The 16,994-nt window shown below is 32.6% G+C and overlaps 1 protein-coding gene across 1 annotated transcript in view; it reads left to right on the forward strand.

The window, feature by feature from the left end:
• Positions 1–16,994, forward strand: part of LOC145255766 (zinc finger CCCH domain-containing protein 14-like) — an 89,463-nt gene that overhangs the window by 1,773 nt on the left and 70,696 nt on the right. Inside the window, exons 2-3 of the mRNA XM_080114428.1 lie at positions 10,570–10,612; positions 15,894–16,008. Coding sequence (XP_079970554.1) covers positions 10,570–10,612; positions 15,894–16,008 — 158 coding nt within the window. The remainder of the gene's footprint in view (positions 1–10,569; positions 10,613–15,893; positions 16,009–16,994) is intronic.

Below are 16,994 nucleotides of genomic sequence, written 5' to 3' on the forward strand. Positions count from 1 at the left end.
CAGTTGAAAACGGATACGTACAACAGGGACTGCCAAAATTCACCACAGAATTACTCCACCCTGTATATAACACGATGTAACTTTATTATAAATTAATATTATCAGTATAACCTTTGTACCATTTAAAAGAAGGGCAAAATAAACCAGTAATAATTAAAAAAAAAAAAAAAATTATCGAACGAAAATAATGAAATTGCGAGACGAAAATCGTGTTTACATAATTGACGCTTTAAAATAACGTTCCCATGTAGTAGACATTCCGAACGTGAAAACATACCCGTGTCTAATAAATTTAGCAAAAATCAACTAATGGTCAAATTTTCGTGAAATTTTCGATACTTTTCCATTTTAGAATGAAATTACATATAAAATGCAGTTTCCGTAAAATAGATGAGGGGAAGTATTTTTTTTTAGCGCGTGCCCCCCCCCACACCTATTTATTTTTTCGAAATTCGAACAAAATATATTTAAATCTATTGAAATTTCTATTTATTATGAAACATAAGAGTTCAAATAAGTAAAAAAATATTTATTTTTTAAAAGTTTAAAATACAAGTATTGAACAAAAATTTCCCTTGAAGTTGCCATTAAAAAAAATGATATAAATTTAATGTTATGCTTTTTTAATAGCATTTTTTCGAATTAATATATACTATAATCAGTTGAATTGCGAAGAAAAAGAAACTTTATAAGCATTAATTAATTTTTAAAAGATTAAAACGATTAAAATTCCATTATTTCAAAATGTTCCTTTACAAATGTTTAATTGTTTAAATTTTTTTAAAATACTAAGTTTTTATATAAAATAGCTGACAAGAGCCATGTTTATCACCAGATTAAAACAAATTTGAAAATATTATTGCACAAATATTGAGCATTTTGTAGGCCCCTCATATTTTGTTCGTCTCTTTTTACCGAACAAAATATGGAAGCCCGTAGGTAACCAAAAGAACATTCAGTAAAACCGTATTTCATATTTAATATACAAATGTTTATAATATTATTAATCGTTAAACCGTGTAAATCTTAAAACCTAACAAAATTATAACAAAGATTAATTATTAATTGCAGATTGAAGAAGATAAACAAAGGTTTCAAAAAATCATTAAGTCGCTTCTGCTTTTCCATAGTTTGTATAGTTAACACAAGTCTGACGTCACGGAAACATGCACTCTGTTTTTCACATTGTTTTGGAGATACCTAACATACAATATAGCCATTTTTCGATATTTTCATTTTTTAATGTTTTGATTAAACTGTACAAGCACCCCTGAAATTATAAATCTTCATTATTTTTGGTACTTACACATCTATGCTACCACGCTGGAATATTTCGATTTCCGAAATTTCCTCCCAATGTAGAGACGCCATATGTTTAACTAAATTGAAAAGAAGGTGCTTATGCATCTATGTTGCCGCGCTGTTTTTTTTAAATAGTGTTTTCAAGTTAATTCTATTTTTACAATATTTTTGTTAATTAAAATTGTTAAGTGAAAGTACAGAATAGCTATAAAATACCCTCCCCTTCCCATGTTAAAAATGGCTTTCTAAATAATGTCATTATTTCAGCGCGGTAGCAATGAAATTTGCCATATACATGTGTTTTGGGGCAAGAAATCGGAATATGCCACTGAAAATTTCCAGAAATTGATAGTTTTTAAATAATCTACAGTAAATGCACATAAATATGCTGGAATTCTTTAAAAATGCCATGTATCCATTTAAAGAAAAGTTAGAAAACTCGAAGCTGAGTTGTAATGCATTTTATGTACAAGAAACTGAAATCTAAATCTAAGACTATTTAAAAATGAATATATTGCAATATTTCTTTTGCAATATTAAAGATTAATACCTTCTGTTACGCCCTCTCCATCTGACCACCTCTCCAAAATGTGATTCTGTCTTTGTAGACAATTTATGTGTGAACACCTTGAAAAACTTATTTATCTATCTATCTATATATATATATATAAAATGAAGTCATTTTTCCCCCTCTGAATTTGACCGTAGTAGGATTAAAACTCAAGATATTTCATGCAAATGTAATGTGTACAAACTGCAGCACATTATCTGAGGTGTGCTATAGGCCTATTACTTCTACACTTGCTCGATAATCGTACATTCCTATATTTTTTCTGGTGAGAGTTCACTGCCAAAACCTGTAAGAATCAATGGAAGTTGTATAATCTTTTCTCTCCATTTAATTCCTCCTCTCCCTGCTCCCCATTTACACCGCCGCTTCATCGTTCACAAGGAACTTATACAAACGCACACCGGTTAGGGGTTTAGTAGTTACATACAAAAACTGAAATGTTTCATACTCTGGAGAAACGCACGACGCATAATTATACATTGCATATTTACAATTTATTTCGAAACATTATTACACTAGGATAAAAAAAAAAAACGTTTCTCTCCTTTTCTTTTTCTTTCATTAACATATAATATATCATTTCCTTTACATTCCGTTTCGTTTCGTTTGATGCTTTCTTTTTCTGTTTACTTTTTTCCAATTACTGCTTTACATATTATTTTCCGGTTAACGCATTATAAAATGTAAGATGCCAATTTTTCACTTACTGCTATTACGGAAAAATCAATCTCGATTAGTAAAAAATCACTTTAGGTGTGCTTTAACATATTTACCGACTCCCATCGAGAATTACTACATTTTAAAAATGAAAACAATGCATTTCTATATGCATCTCTAAAAACCGATATTCCGATTTACTGCGTTTCGTAAGTTTGTTTTTGTTTCTTTTCAGGTTCCCATTTTTCAGATTGCATTGCGGTTGTAAACATCGTTACGATATAACTCATACCAAACTGAATTTCACTACTGACGCTATGTTAGCACAAATTAGTAACAAATCAATTTAGGTGTGCTTTAACATATTTACCGACTCGCATCGCACTGCAAAAAATTATCATCACTTTCTTCCCTGGGGGAAATTACATTTGGTCCTTAATCTTCAAATTCCTATTTCAGTCACCTAAATTAATTAGTGTGAAAGGAGCTTAGGAATTTCGGCACACAATGATATGCCGGTACATTATTACATTACTGCAAAACCATCGTTCACATTCCACATGTCAACTTCGACAGGTTTCCGGGTATGCTGACACCGTTACGGGTTGTCTATTCTGATAGCCTTCTTAACAGGGGAGGTTTGGGGTGTCTATTCCGAGACCAGTTTAATTGGAAATGTTTCGCTTTCATTAATGAGAACGGGAAAGTTTTACATGCAACATTTTTGGTTATTAAAAACAGACAATCATGGGACATATTCATCAGGGTTTAATATGGGCGAGCGCCATTTGATAACCAAAACAAACCGAAAAAATTTATCAAAATATAATTGGATAAACATTTAGTGAAAAATTTGCGTAAAAAAAAATTAGACTTTTAATACAACTATTTCGTAATGAAAACCACATCGGATTTTTATAAAATAGTTTCTTTTTTTCTCGGACAAATAAATATTATGAAAAGTTTTTTGAAAATGAAAGCAATTATATAATTGGAAAAAGAATCATTGAAAAGTTTGAGTAAAACATTTAAAAGTTTAATAAAACAATTTTGTAATGAAAGCAACATTGGATTTGTATAAAATAGTTTTCTTTTTTTTATTCCAACAAATAAATAATTGAAAGTGTTATTTTGAATTAAAGCAACTTTGAAAGGTCAACAACAAATTATTTTAAATGATTGTTTTTTTGTTTTTTGTTTTTTAACGCAGCGTACTGGGCCCATAACCTCTAGAAGTGTAAGCCATTTTGAGTTTCAGAACAGTTTCAGAGGGTTCGCTGTTACACACAAGCCTGGGAGGTGACTTTTTTTGTAATAGACAGTTCCACAGAACAAAATATTCTTACCGTGTCGAGACGGAAAAGAACATGTGAAATTGCTCCAGAAAAGGTTTAATATTTATGAAGCAATTCTGGTTTCTGATTAGTTGGTAGCAGAACGTGAATTAGTTTGATTTGTCAGTTCTTAGCAGCATCGTTTATAAATAGAATCGTCTGACTGTGTGGGATCATACCCCATTACAACTCCAAAATATTGCAGCAGGAAGTGGGTTGTTTTCTTATTTATTTTTTGTTTTAACGGCAATCGTTCTACACTTTAAATTTTGGGTTAATAAAAAAAAATTACAACAGAGCGAAATTTCATTTTCCCTTCCATTTTTACAACAACCGAACAAATAAGGGGGATTGATTTACTAGGATTTGTATTAGAAGCTGGGCATTTATTAAAATTATTTTAGTGTTGAATTTTTCGCATTTTCATTACATTTTCTTGATTTGCTACTTTGCAATCGCTGGTAGCCCACTTCAAAAATTGAATACCAGACGAAATTAAACAGAATGCTACTCATGCAGAATTCGGACCCCCCCCCCCATTTTTTTTTATTTTTTTTATTCTTTTTATTTATTTATTTTTTTTTTTTTTGAGGAAAAAAAATTGCAGAAAGTATTAAAAGTAAATAAACAATACAAAATGCAATTTTTCTTGACGAATGTGTTCCATTTTAACAAACTGAGCCACAGCAACGTGTGGCCGGGTACAGCTAGCGAAAGATAAAAAAATATTATTTTAGAATTTAAATTAAAATGATTGCCTATTTTGAGCCATTCCAGCGTTTTAGGGCAGTTAACCATTTTTATTCTATGGAAGATAAATCCCGTGCGCTTTTTTTTTTTCCTCTCTAATGACAATTATGTGTGCTTTTAGAGGGTGTTTGTGCAGTTATGGGGGAAGTTGCCACTCTGACTAAGGGAAATTGTGTGAACATCCTGAAGACTTGATAGAAACAAAATAAAAACAATTTTAGAATTTAGAGTGGGGGTTGGTTTCACATAAATTTAATGTAAAATAATTCACCATTTCGAGACCATTCTAGCGTTTTAGGACAGTTGACCAATTTATTTTTTATGGGAGATAAATCCTGCACTTTTCTTTAAGGAAGGATTTTTACTTTTAGACGCTTATATGTAGCTTATCAAGGAATTTTGTTTGGTAGGGCGTTTATCACTCGAATAAAGCGTTATCATTGGAGTTAAAGAAGGTTTTAAGAGGAGGAAGAGGAGGTGGCTTGCCACTCCTACCTAGGGTTAGAAGTATGATTAAGGGAGTTTTTTATATATTTATATGAGGGCGTTCGACACCTATATTTACAGTGAGTGGTTCATAATTATTGGCTTTTGAAAATGTTATGCCTTAGATTTTAAATATCAAATTACTTTTAAATATATAAACTTACATAAATGAGGGGTGTGAAAATTTACAAAAATTATCGCAGGCAGACAAAAATAAATTTTATTTAAAACAAGTGACGTTACTAACAGAAAACGTGATGTCAACCAAAGTATTGAGTATTTTTTGCTCACCTTAAATATCAAAAAACACTTTTTGCTAAAGCTGATAAATCGTTCACAAATTTTAGATGTATTTGATTTTTATTTTCAATTACATTTCTTGTCAGAGTGACACATTATTGCATTAAACTTTCCAGTTTAAGACGTTTTTTTTTTATTTTTCAACTTCACTGGAAACTGAGCACCCCCTACAAATATTGATTTTCGGATTATTTTTTTTTTTTTTGTTTTATATATCATTGAGTAGATTAGTGTCCATTCGAGGTATTTTTTTTACGACAGTACCCAGTGTAGTATAAACACCCTTTACCTCCCCATGTTAAGTATGGCTTTCAAAATAATACCCCTAACCCTGAAAATCGTTCTTGACATAGGGAGGTTGGGGGTGTTTATTCTGAAAGCTGTTTTTAACATGCTGTTCTTGGGGATGTTTATACTATACTGGGTACTCTTGTAAAAAAAAAAAAAAAAATATCCTATTTGATTATCTGCTGAGAAATAGTGTAAAAAAAGATGAAAATAAAAGAAAAACATTGGGGTGGTATCACTCACATATATGAACCAAATAAATCATTTCACATTTTCGGTTGTTCAAAGCAAAACACTTTTTAATTCACCATTAAAAACTAATGCAATAAATAAAAGTGTACACAAGTTACATATTTACAAAGCTTATTTCCTTGTTTTTTGTTTTTTTTTGTTTTGTTTTTTTTAACTATGTAGATATTTTTAAAATTTGACCAAAAGTAATGCTGGACTGGTTGGGATTGCTTTAATTACATATTCTAATAACTGGAGCTAATTATGTTCTGATAACAAAATAACCCTAGCTAAACATGTAAGAACATTTTTTTATATTCATTTTTTTTTTTTTTTAATTCATTCTGGAATAAGAGGTTAACAAAAAAACCGTCTGTTTACAGCCATGCGACCACTAAAAGTATTGCTACGCTGCTGATACAGATAGTTTTTAGATCATTTTTTTAAAATAGAACTATTTTTTCCTGGATATCATGATTTTTCAATTGCTAGGTACTACAAGACAAAACAACAGACAATTATACTTTTAATGGATAAAAACAGTAAAAAGATTGATTTATTTAACAGTGGGTCTGCGAAGGAAATTGTTTTCAAAATTTTCAATACTCATCATATTGAAGTCTTTTTTTCACGCAACAAAAAACTGAATGCTCAAAAGTATTTCGGACACCCCAAACTATTAAAAGTGACGTTTTTTCTGGATTAGTTTCCAAATTTCATGACAAAATTCTTAATACAAATGCAGAATGAGCACTTACAAATCAAGAGGTGGTCATTACAAAATCTTACTGAAAACACTGTTTTATGATATTAACATTTTTATCACTTTATTTGCTTAAAACTTTTAAAATATATAATGTACATTATTATTTATTAATTCATTTGAAAGTATATTCATTTCTGAACAAAACAGTGGTATTTTGAGGACTTAAAGTGCTTTGATTTTTTAAATGACGATTTTAGCAGCGTTTTATCGTTCGTTTGCTACTTAATTTGACCAAGTAGTTTTTTAGCTTTTTTTTACAGAGGAAAATCAAATTTTAATGAGATCGATTGTATCCTACGAGAATTTTATTCCCACATATCTTAGAACATTAGAAGCTCAGAGTATTAATGCTGGAGTCCCTCAGGGGTCCATCCTGGGCCTAACTCTCTTTCTGATCGTAGACATTTATGTTGATGACACTATCATATATGGTAGTACATCAAAGACCGTAATCGACCAAGTTCTCTCTGATTCTCTCTCCTCTGATCTTGAGCACGTGGCAGACTTGCTAAGAATTAAAGTTTTGCCTCACCAAACTGAAACACAAGTCCCATTGACACAGTTCTTCAGGCAAGAGTCTCAGCAACCCAACCTGATTAGAGGCATGTACCAGCCCAACTGCCTGGTAATTCTCAGGAAAATCCAACTGCTCTGCCTCAAACGTTCAACTCCAACTCCCACTCTTGATCTTCCTCCAAAAAGGCTGATTATGATTACCTTCCTTTTCCATCTCCTGGAAGATTTTCACATCTGATTGATTCTGACCTTTTGTTAGTGATCACTATTCTGACACCCAGAGGTCGACCACTTGAGACACCCACCGGAGATAACATGTAGATGAATGAATGGAGGACTTATTTGTATATAACCCCAAGCAGCATGATACGGTCTTTGCTGAAAACACATCACCATCTATCAAGTTTTGAGAGAAGCTGGTCTTCTTGATACACAAGATTTCATGTGAATTGTAGGCTAGGCATCTGTTCTGCATGTTGTGCAATTGGTTCTGGCAGAAGTTCTCATCTGTGAAGAACCAGAGCATCCCCAGCTCAAGTAGTATTATCAAATCAGGCTGTCTGAAGATATTGGCTTTCTGACCTGAAATGCACTAAATATTGAAGTTATTATTTTTTTAATTTCTCTTTGCAAAACTCAATCATGTTCTGTAAAACCAAAAACAAAAAAACAATTTCCTCTACAAAACAAACAACCCAAACACCATGAACAAATATTTGAAGCTATAAAAAACTTGAAGCTTAAAAACTTTTACCAAAATAAGCGGACTGTGTATTAAATAATCCAAAAAGTGTTGATATGCCATAAAAAAAAATTACCACCTCAATTGGGCATTTGATTTTATTGAAATGTTTCTTGACTTTCATTAGATGGTTCTTCTGGGTCTTGACACTGAGTAGTTTGCCCTGGCGACTCCTGTATTATGAATAGCATAGGTTCTTGTTCAGTGCTTTTCTCCTAGTCGCCACTCCAACGCCCATCTTTGTCACTAAGGTCTGCATTGCCTTGCATGGATCTTACTGCACTTTTAAAAAAAATTTTTCAATTTTAACAAAAGGTGCTTCTTCGTTATAATAGCGGAATTCAAAAGTTGAAATATTCAATTGCAAGTAAAACCAATGGTATCTACTTAATTTAGGGATTTACGTTGTGAATGAAACAGTTGCATTTGCGAGTGATTTTTCGAGTAGCTACTAGAAATAAAACGCTTATCTTTTGACGATTGTTTTTGTTTTGTTTTTTTATACTGACAAAATTCCAAAGCTAATTACTGAGTGAAAAATATTTTTTCAATCTTTTTGAATTATTTATTGTTTGATAAAACGAACAATGTCAAATTATCTAAACCAGTTTAAACAAGTTTGAATAGAACAATATAAGCTTGTTTTAGTGAAGGCATTTTAAAAAAACATCTGAAGAAATTTGAATGTTTATACCTTCAAGTCTTAACAAAATTTGGTGCATATTTAGAATTACACTTAATTAAAAAATACAAAAATCTTTACAATGTATGTACTCATCATGGAATGAAGTTTTCGTATGCCAAAAATCATATGGGTTTGGCTAATAACATTTTTTATTTGACAACTAAATATTTTTGTTCACAAGCCAAAGATCAACTAAAGATAAATTTATCCATAGACCCTTGTAATTATTAAGTCACAGTAATGAACATATCCAAAATTTAAAAAAACTATAAGTAGAAAATTAATAATTCATGAAACAAGGCAATTAGTGAAAAATTGAGTTCTGCTAAATTAACCTAGGATTTTCAAAGTTTTCAGAAAATATTTATACTCCCTTGTTACAATTCAAACTCCCCGTGTTTCTTTTTCTTTTTTTTTTTAAGCAAAACTCAATTGTCACTAATTGTTTTTAAAACTGTTTTCATTAATAATTAATTTTGTCTTATCGTTTTTCATAATTTTTGGATATGTCCATTACTGCAATATGACAATGCCGATAGATACAATTGGTTTTACTTCAAATTGAATATTTTGAATCTTGCTATTATAACTAAGAGGCGCCTAACTAAATTTGTTGTTCAAGCCCGGAACACTTTTAATTATTCTTTCAGCTAGTCATTGGTCCTGCATCTTAACTGCAATTCACAATCAGATCATGCTATCTGAAAATATTGGCTTTCTGACCTAAAACACGCCAAACATTGTTTTTGGTTTTCTTTGCAAAACTCAATCATATTCTACAAAATCAGAAACAATTTTTTTCTACAGAATAACCTTTTCCGAAATTGTTAGGTTTGATATGCAGTAAAACAAAACAGCCAAACCAAACTCTGTGAATAAATATTTGGAGATATAATATAAAAAACTTGATGTGTAAAAACTTTTTTCTCAACTTACTGGATTTGGCATTAAATAACCCGAAAAGGGTTGATATGTCATAAAACAAAACAACCAAACCAAATCAGATCTCGAGATGAAGTCAGCTGCAGCTAAGATTCCAAATATTTTAATCTAATGCAAACCATCATGATGCGGGTTTTTCTCTTTGCATATTCCAGTGTTTTCTGGTTGTCCATCTTCAATCCCCAAACCCAGTAATTGTACACAGAAACGATAATCTGTTGCACTTTAGGTTAACAAGGATCAGTAGTTTCTCAAAGTCATCAAGAAAGTTTATCACCTGTTAGCATTTAGTGGCAGTTTCATATACATCAACGCAATGTTATCATTTTTCTCTGATTCTGAATCAGAAGGCATGTTTTTCGAAATAGACTTCATAGCCACGTAGGGGATGTCCTTTTCTCTTCCCTGCAACCACTTTCTCATAGAAGAGATGTTGCGAGTTTGTCTCTGCTTTATTGTTATTTTCATATCAAGTGCTCGGCTGAGCTCCAATCTATGGTCCCCCCCTCGCCAGATTTTCACAAGAAACACCCGTTTAGCAGAAAACTATCGCTAATTTCCCCCACTCTTTATCTGTGCCTAAACCTAAATGTAGATTCCATGAACAAAGCTTCTTTCTTAGAACTGCACGCCTGTGGAATTATCTTCCGTTTTCCTGCTTTCCAGCTGACTACAATATGGTTGTCTGCAAGTCTAACGTAAACAAGTTTTTGATGAATTGTTCCATATAAGTTAACAAATTTACCGAATTTCCAGTATTAACGATTACTATATTGTCCAATTTCTACTGTACACTCTTTAACCCTTATCCTCAAATGGCCTCTTGGCCTTGATAAGTGATGATGCCTATGTAAAAAGAAAAAAAAAATGTTTACATTATGCTAATGTATAAATGTTAGTGTAATTACATTTTAAATTATGAAGTAAATAAATTTTGTTTTTAAGGGTAAGAATTTGGTGTGTTTTATAATTCCATTAACATTTTTTTTTTTTTTCCAGTCTGCAATTAAAGCCAAACTTGTTGAACTTGGGGCTTATGAAGGTAAGATATATTAAAAACCTTTTTTCTTATTTTGATTCGTATTTAAGCTCTCCTTATTTTTCCCCTATAGTGCTCATATTTCATGAGCAATACTTCTGATAAAGAGGGAAGAATTGCTGTTTTTGGGGTCGAAATCTATCCATCTCACACTTAATGTTGGCTGTTTTTTTTTTTTTTTTTTTTTTTTAGCTTCTAACATGAAATGGCTTCATACCTTGTCTGGAGTGATTTTCATAAAAAACAATTTGTCGTTATGTGTTTTTTAAAAATATGTGTTTATAATGCAGTTTTACATATTGCTGTATCATATGACAATATCATTTGCCAGGGAGCGTAATTTGATTTGTCCGCTCTGTAAGAATGTTTCTGGAATGACCATTATGACCTGGCGCAGTAACTAGATCCCCAAGTGTTAAACACCATAAAAGAATAAGAATAAGTACATCTCTTTTAGAGCAGGAGAGTGATATGACTTCTGTTCTGTCTGCTTGACGGACTTTGTGTCGAGTTCTCTGTGTTATTAATTCTCCTTTGAGAATTTTGCTGCTGGAAGTGAACGCTGTATGAAATAAGTGAAGCATGCATGGTCCTCCGTGAGTGCATAGTGAACGAGGCATAAAAGAGATGACTAAGTTCAGCGTTTGCCTCCCCCCCCTCCATTTAACCCCAAAAGTCCCCAGGGGATGTCAAATCCTGGTGAAAATGAACAAATGGTGCAGTTTTAGGCCTTAACATATGTAAATTTCAGTTCTGCACCATGCAAAAGAAGAAATAACTAAGTCCATTTGCCCCTCCCCCCGCCCCCAATTTAGCCCCAAAAGTCCCCAAGGCCTTAACATATTTAAATTTGAGTTCAGCACCATACAAAACTGCTAAATAGACATACACAGAAAATTTTGGACAAATGTGGTAAAATAGTCCCAGAAATGGAGTGTTTTTATTAGCTCTAAAAGAACCCCTGGGGCGCATACCCAAAAGTTATTGCAAAGTATAGGCAAACAAAATTATATAGAAATCAGTTGGTTACAATTTTTCAGAAAGTTTTATAAAACTCCAAGGCATTAATTTTTTTAATAAGCAAAAAAGTATCAATTTTAACCATTTTAACCCAAAAGGCACTCCTGAGTGGGAGAGCAACCAGGATTTTCCTGGAAAATCCATCCTGTTACTTTTTTACTCATATCATGTTTAATGTTTGTGCAAAATTTCCAAAAATTCCACGGTGTACTTATTGATAAAAGTGCGGACGGACGAACAGACAAGGGTGAATTTACAGGTCCATCCTCCTTTTGTCGGGGGACCAATAAGTTTACAATGCATGTTTTTATAAAAATATATTTTTATTTGAACAGTTAAGAAATAGCATTTTTAAAAACTTCAGTTGGTGTACACAACCTGTTTGTCTTCGGAGTCTTGATTTCAACTTTTTGCAATCGTCCAAAGCAATGTCTAAATTCCGAATTACAAATCTTCCCTTATGGAGAAAAAAGAGGAGGAGAAAGGCTACACATTAAAAACAAAGAGACTGAAATATTAAATTTGAACAGATTTTTCTGAATATTAGCCCCTTTAGTGAAGCCAATGTCAGCCTCATTGATCTGACCTTTTTCACTTGTCAACCTCAATTACATAAACGACCTGGCCTGCTGATGTGCGCTGACATTTTGAGACGCATAACAACACTGATTTTACTTGTCCCCTCCCTTGAGGACAAAGAAATATGGATAAAAGGCTTTTAAATGTGGGCTCATCATTATGCTATGATTGTAGCATAATGATAAGAAGTCTCAAAATGTCAGCGCACATCAGCAGGCCAGGTCGTTTATGTAATTGAGGTTGACAAGTGAAAAAGGTCAAATAATAAGCTTCCTCAGTTATGTCCAGCCCATAACATCCTAGAAAGAAACCAAACTGTGGGCTCAGTGCTTTTGATTCAGGAGGAAGGATTTTGGAAGGGTTGACCCTTATACCAATCGGAGAGAAGTAGAAATCATTCTATAACCTTCTAGTCTACAGATGTAGTTTGGTTTCTTTCTAGGATGTTATGGGCTGTGATAGGAAGTTTACCATTGAGCTTGGTATTCTCATCTGTGAGGGAGATGGCATTTATCACTGGTAGACTTTGTGACATTTACTCCGGTCTCACAACTGCAGGCTATTTGCAGGTGACTATGGTTGGTAGGTTTCAAGGAATCAGTGATTAAATGACAGCAAGTGTTGTTCAGCACTGGGTTTAGTCTCTTGGCAGGTGTTGATCTTTCCAAAACAGGACAAATGGTGCTTAGGTAATTGTCATGTTGCAAATTGTAACATATCCAAAAATTACAGAAAATGATAAGGTAAAAAAATAATTATTAATGAAAAGCAGTTTTCGATAAAGTTTATCTGGGGGGGCAAATTCGTTTAACATTTTGAATTATGTTGTGTCACATGACGTAAGCAACAGAACTTAATTATCTCACCTGTCACAACTGGTCTCTGTAAGCGAAATATAGCGATTTCACAATTTTCTTTTTTTTTTTCATAATTTTTGGATATGTTACTATTTGCAGCATGAACATTATGTGGGTATCATTTGTTTTATTTGAAATTCAGTATTTTGATTTTCGAATTTTGTTCTGATGATATAGAAGCACCCATTTTTTATAGAAACCCTATTTATGCAGTCCAGATTGTTGCAAATTTTATATCCTTCAATTCAAGTAATTTTATTGCTAAAATGGAAAAAATATTATTTTAATTATTGAATATTCAAATTATTTGGATTCTTCAAATTATTGTTCTCATCTTGAGTGTTATTTTCTCAGTTCGGTCGATGTAATCTACAACCTTCTACAAGTGTATCTTGTCAAACTCCAGAACGTTTCTGTCGAATTCGGGAATTTGGACAGAATCTCGAGCAGAATCCTTTATTTACTCTACAGGAGTAGCATGCTCTCATTCTGTCAGCCAGGTCCTAAGTAATTCGCAATTGTATTTTTCAGTCACCCACACTGAGAATTGAACATTCAGGGGAATATCCCTTTTACAATTGATTTTTCCAAGTACTCTAACCACTGTGCCACAAGTTCACAGTAATTAAAGTACTTGGAGAAATCAACTGTAAAAGTGATAATCTCCTGAAGGTTCAATTAAAGAGTTTTCTCGATATATCATCATAAAATAATAATCCTTTAACATCTGTGTCATTTTTGTTATCAGTTTTTTTTTTGTTTTGTTTTTTCTTACTATTGGGTTGTCAGTTAGACCAAGAGCCAGCCATTTAGGGATAAGGGGTAATGAAATGGAATAATTGTTAGCCGTTTGAACTAAATTTGATGACCTATGGAGCAGTTTCTATTTGTTGACATTAGATTTGGAAACAACTAGTTGTAATCTACCAGGAAGCAGTCTCGTGGTAATGTGTTCCACAGGCATGAAGCCTTTTGTAAATAAACTGTCTGTGGAAGTTTCGCCCAACACTCAGCACATGAAGGAAGAACGGAAAGTCTTTTTCCATTATGGTAGAAAAACAAGTTCTTGCTGTGAAGAAGGAACCAGAGAAAGGTGCTCGATTGAGCTCCATTCATTTAAATAATGTAAGAGTAGAAAGAGACTAGCAATATCTGTTTCGTGAGAAAGGGTCTATGGAGAACATAAAAGATCATTCCTCACTTCAACTTTTCGAAATATGCATTTATAAGGCTTTTCTAAAATATCATTTTATATATTAATGTTTAAAAGAGAGAGGTAGTTTGCTTAAAGCATTGCTGATAAACAAATATGTGCCTGCTTAAGAAAGCTGATAGTAATGTAGGATACTGAAATGTTGAAGTGACATAACCTATAAACAAAACTGACAAGCAATGGCTGCATTTAAATTAGATCTATTTATTTTTAAAAAGATCTTGCACGTGTAAATATGCAATTACTGCGAAACTGCTTATGTTTACAATAGCCCCGATATGCACGTTTGAACTAAAGTCAAACCATCTGAGAAAGGGAAATTTTTCCGAAATATCATACCACATGGAACTTCTATTTGACCATACTGATGCAATTAGAACACAATGCAATATTAAAACTATATATAAAAATGGTAATTTTTTTTTTCTTCTTCGTCTTCTTAGCAATAATTAAATATTTGGTATTAGCATCTCTCATCTAGGAGATCAAGGAATTAGTTTCCCCCAAGAAAGATTGCCCATATTCCTTAGATGTAAACAAATAAAAATATATATTATTTATTATTTTACTTATGCTGATGAGCTGTAGAGCGAAATGCATGTATGTGAAGCATAGTTTTAAAAAAGTAAAATAAAAATATATATTTATAAAAAAAGAAAAACATACATATCTGCATAGCTCATTACACCATTCTTGAATTTGTGTTTATCTGTTACATCTCTGCATTGTGTTGCTTCTAGAAATTACCTTCATATACAAACTAGACAATGCTTCAAGCAAACTACATTAACCTCTTATGGAACTACTGTTAAATATCAGTAAGTACTCAATGTATCTAAAGAAAGAATTCTGACTAGAAAAATATCGGGGAAACCAATGCCAACAATAGAATCTTTGGATTTATGCAATATGATGATGACTTCTGATATATATATAAAAGTGAGCATGTGTGTGACAACAACTCTCAACCTATATACTCAACAAATTTTTTACCTACAGACTTGAAATTTGGTATATAGGGGATTCAAACACGTGGAAAACATCTTAATCAGTTTTCATCCAGAAAAAAATGAGCTGCTAAGAGGTAAAAACTGAGAAATTGGGACTTGGGGGTAGGGTCATTGGATTTCTATCTGTTTGTCAACTGTTTCATGACTGTGCATGCACAAATCGTTCACATGACAACTTCTTTATATTAAGAATAAGTAGGTTTGAAAACATTTTTTAAAGAACATGGCAAGCTGGTCTAATGGTGATCGCACTTGAATCACTGTCTTTAGGTTTTGGTTTCGATCTCAGCTCAAATATTTTTGTTGTTTCTTGCAGGAAGTGAAATGTTTAGAAAAAACATTATACTCACATGCACATGTCTCGGTCTTTTTTTTTGTCTTTTTTTTCAATTTTTATTTATTTATTTTTATTTTATTTTTTTTTCAAGGAATTTAACGTTATGGTTTAATACCGTGCACTGCTAAATACATCTGCTAGCCTTTGATAATTTCGAGAGTAGACCTCTCTTTTTCAAAAAGACAACCAAGCAAAAGTATGCCGTAAAATGGGACAATGAATAAAAATCCGAGATTAATGTTTTTATTTATTTATTTTTTTTCTTCAGATGAAGAGCTTCCTGATTACATAATGGTGATGGTGGCCAATAAAAAAACTCATGCGCAGATGAACGAAGATCTCCACCTTTTCTTGGGTGGAAGCACAGAGAAGTTCACCTCATGGTGAGTAACGCAAGTTTTGCTTATTATCTAGAATTCACCCTAGCAAAAATAAAAATCTTTTTTTTCTTTTTGTTTTGTATTACATTTTCACCCTAAACAAGGCACATTGCCACTTTGATGTAGGGGGCTACTATCGGGGACATAAGCTACAGGGACACTATGTGGGGAGTTAGGTAACAAATGTCGGTTCACATTACGCTTTAACTTCTACATGTCAATACAGTTGGGGAAGCAGGAACCCGGAAGGGAATTCCAAAGTCTAGTGGTTCTGGGGAAGAAACAACTGGAGTAGAAGGCTCTCTTACATCTAGGGATCTCAACTGTGAAGGGGTGGGATTTTGCTGCTTGTCGGGAGTATTTATGTTGAGGGGGTACAAGTGCTTGTAGTTCGTTGGAGCATTCACTGTTAAAGTACTTGTAGAACAGGCAGAGGAATGCTACATTTCGTCAATGGGACAGAGGCTGAAGCTTATATGACAGTTCAGGACCTATCAGGTTGGCGACTCTCTTTTGAACTTTGTCTAGGAGTGAGAGACTAGTAGCAGATGCACCAACCCAAATGTGATGACAATACTCCATACATGGGTGAATGGTGGTCTTATAGAGGTACAAGATACATTCATTCATTTGATGTACATACTCGTGACGAAACAAAAGCATATTCCAAAAATCATGTAAATTGACTAAGTAGTTTTTTCTTAAATAATAAAGTTAAATTTTAACCAAAGAGTATCTGTTTTGCCCATCATTTTGAAAAAAAATCTATAAAAAAAAACTTAGGGAGATAACACAATAATTCAAACCTGGGGAAATTTGTTGTAATGCCTACAAATTCCTATTAATTGCTTAAAGATGATTTTCTTTATACAAATAAAACTACTTGATCAATTTACATGATTTTTGGACTATGATATTTTCGTTTTGTCATGGATGAGTACATCATACAGATTTTTCTTTTTTTTATATTAAAGGAATTTTGGACAAAA

This window comes from Euprymna scolopes, chromosome 31, assembly GCF_053919585.1.
Source record: "Euprymna scolopes isolate OS-2025 chromosome 31, ASM5391958v1, whole genome shotgun sequence".
Taxonomy (NCBI): domain Eukaryota; kingdom Metazoa; phylum Mollusca; class Cephalopoda; order Sepiida; family Sepiolidae; genus Euprymna; species Euprymna scolopes.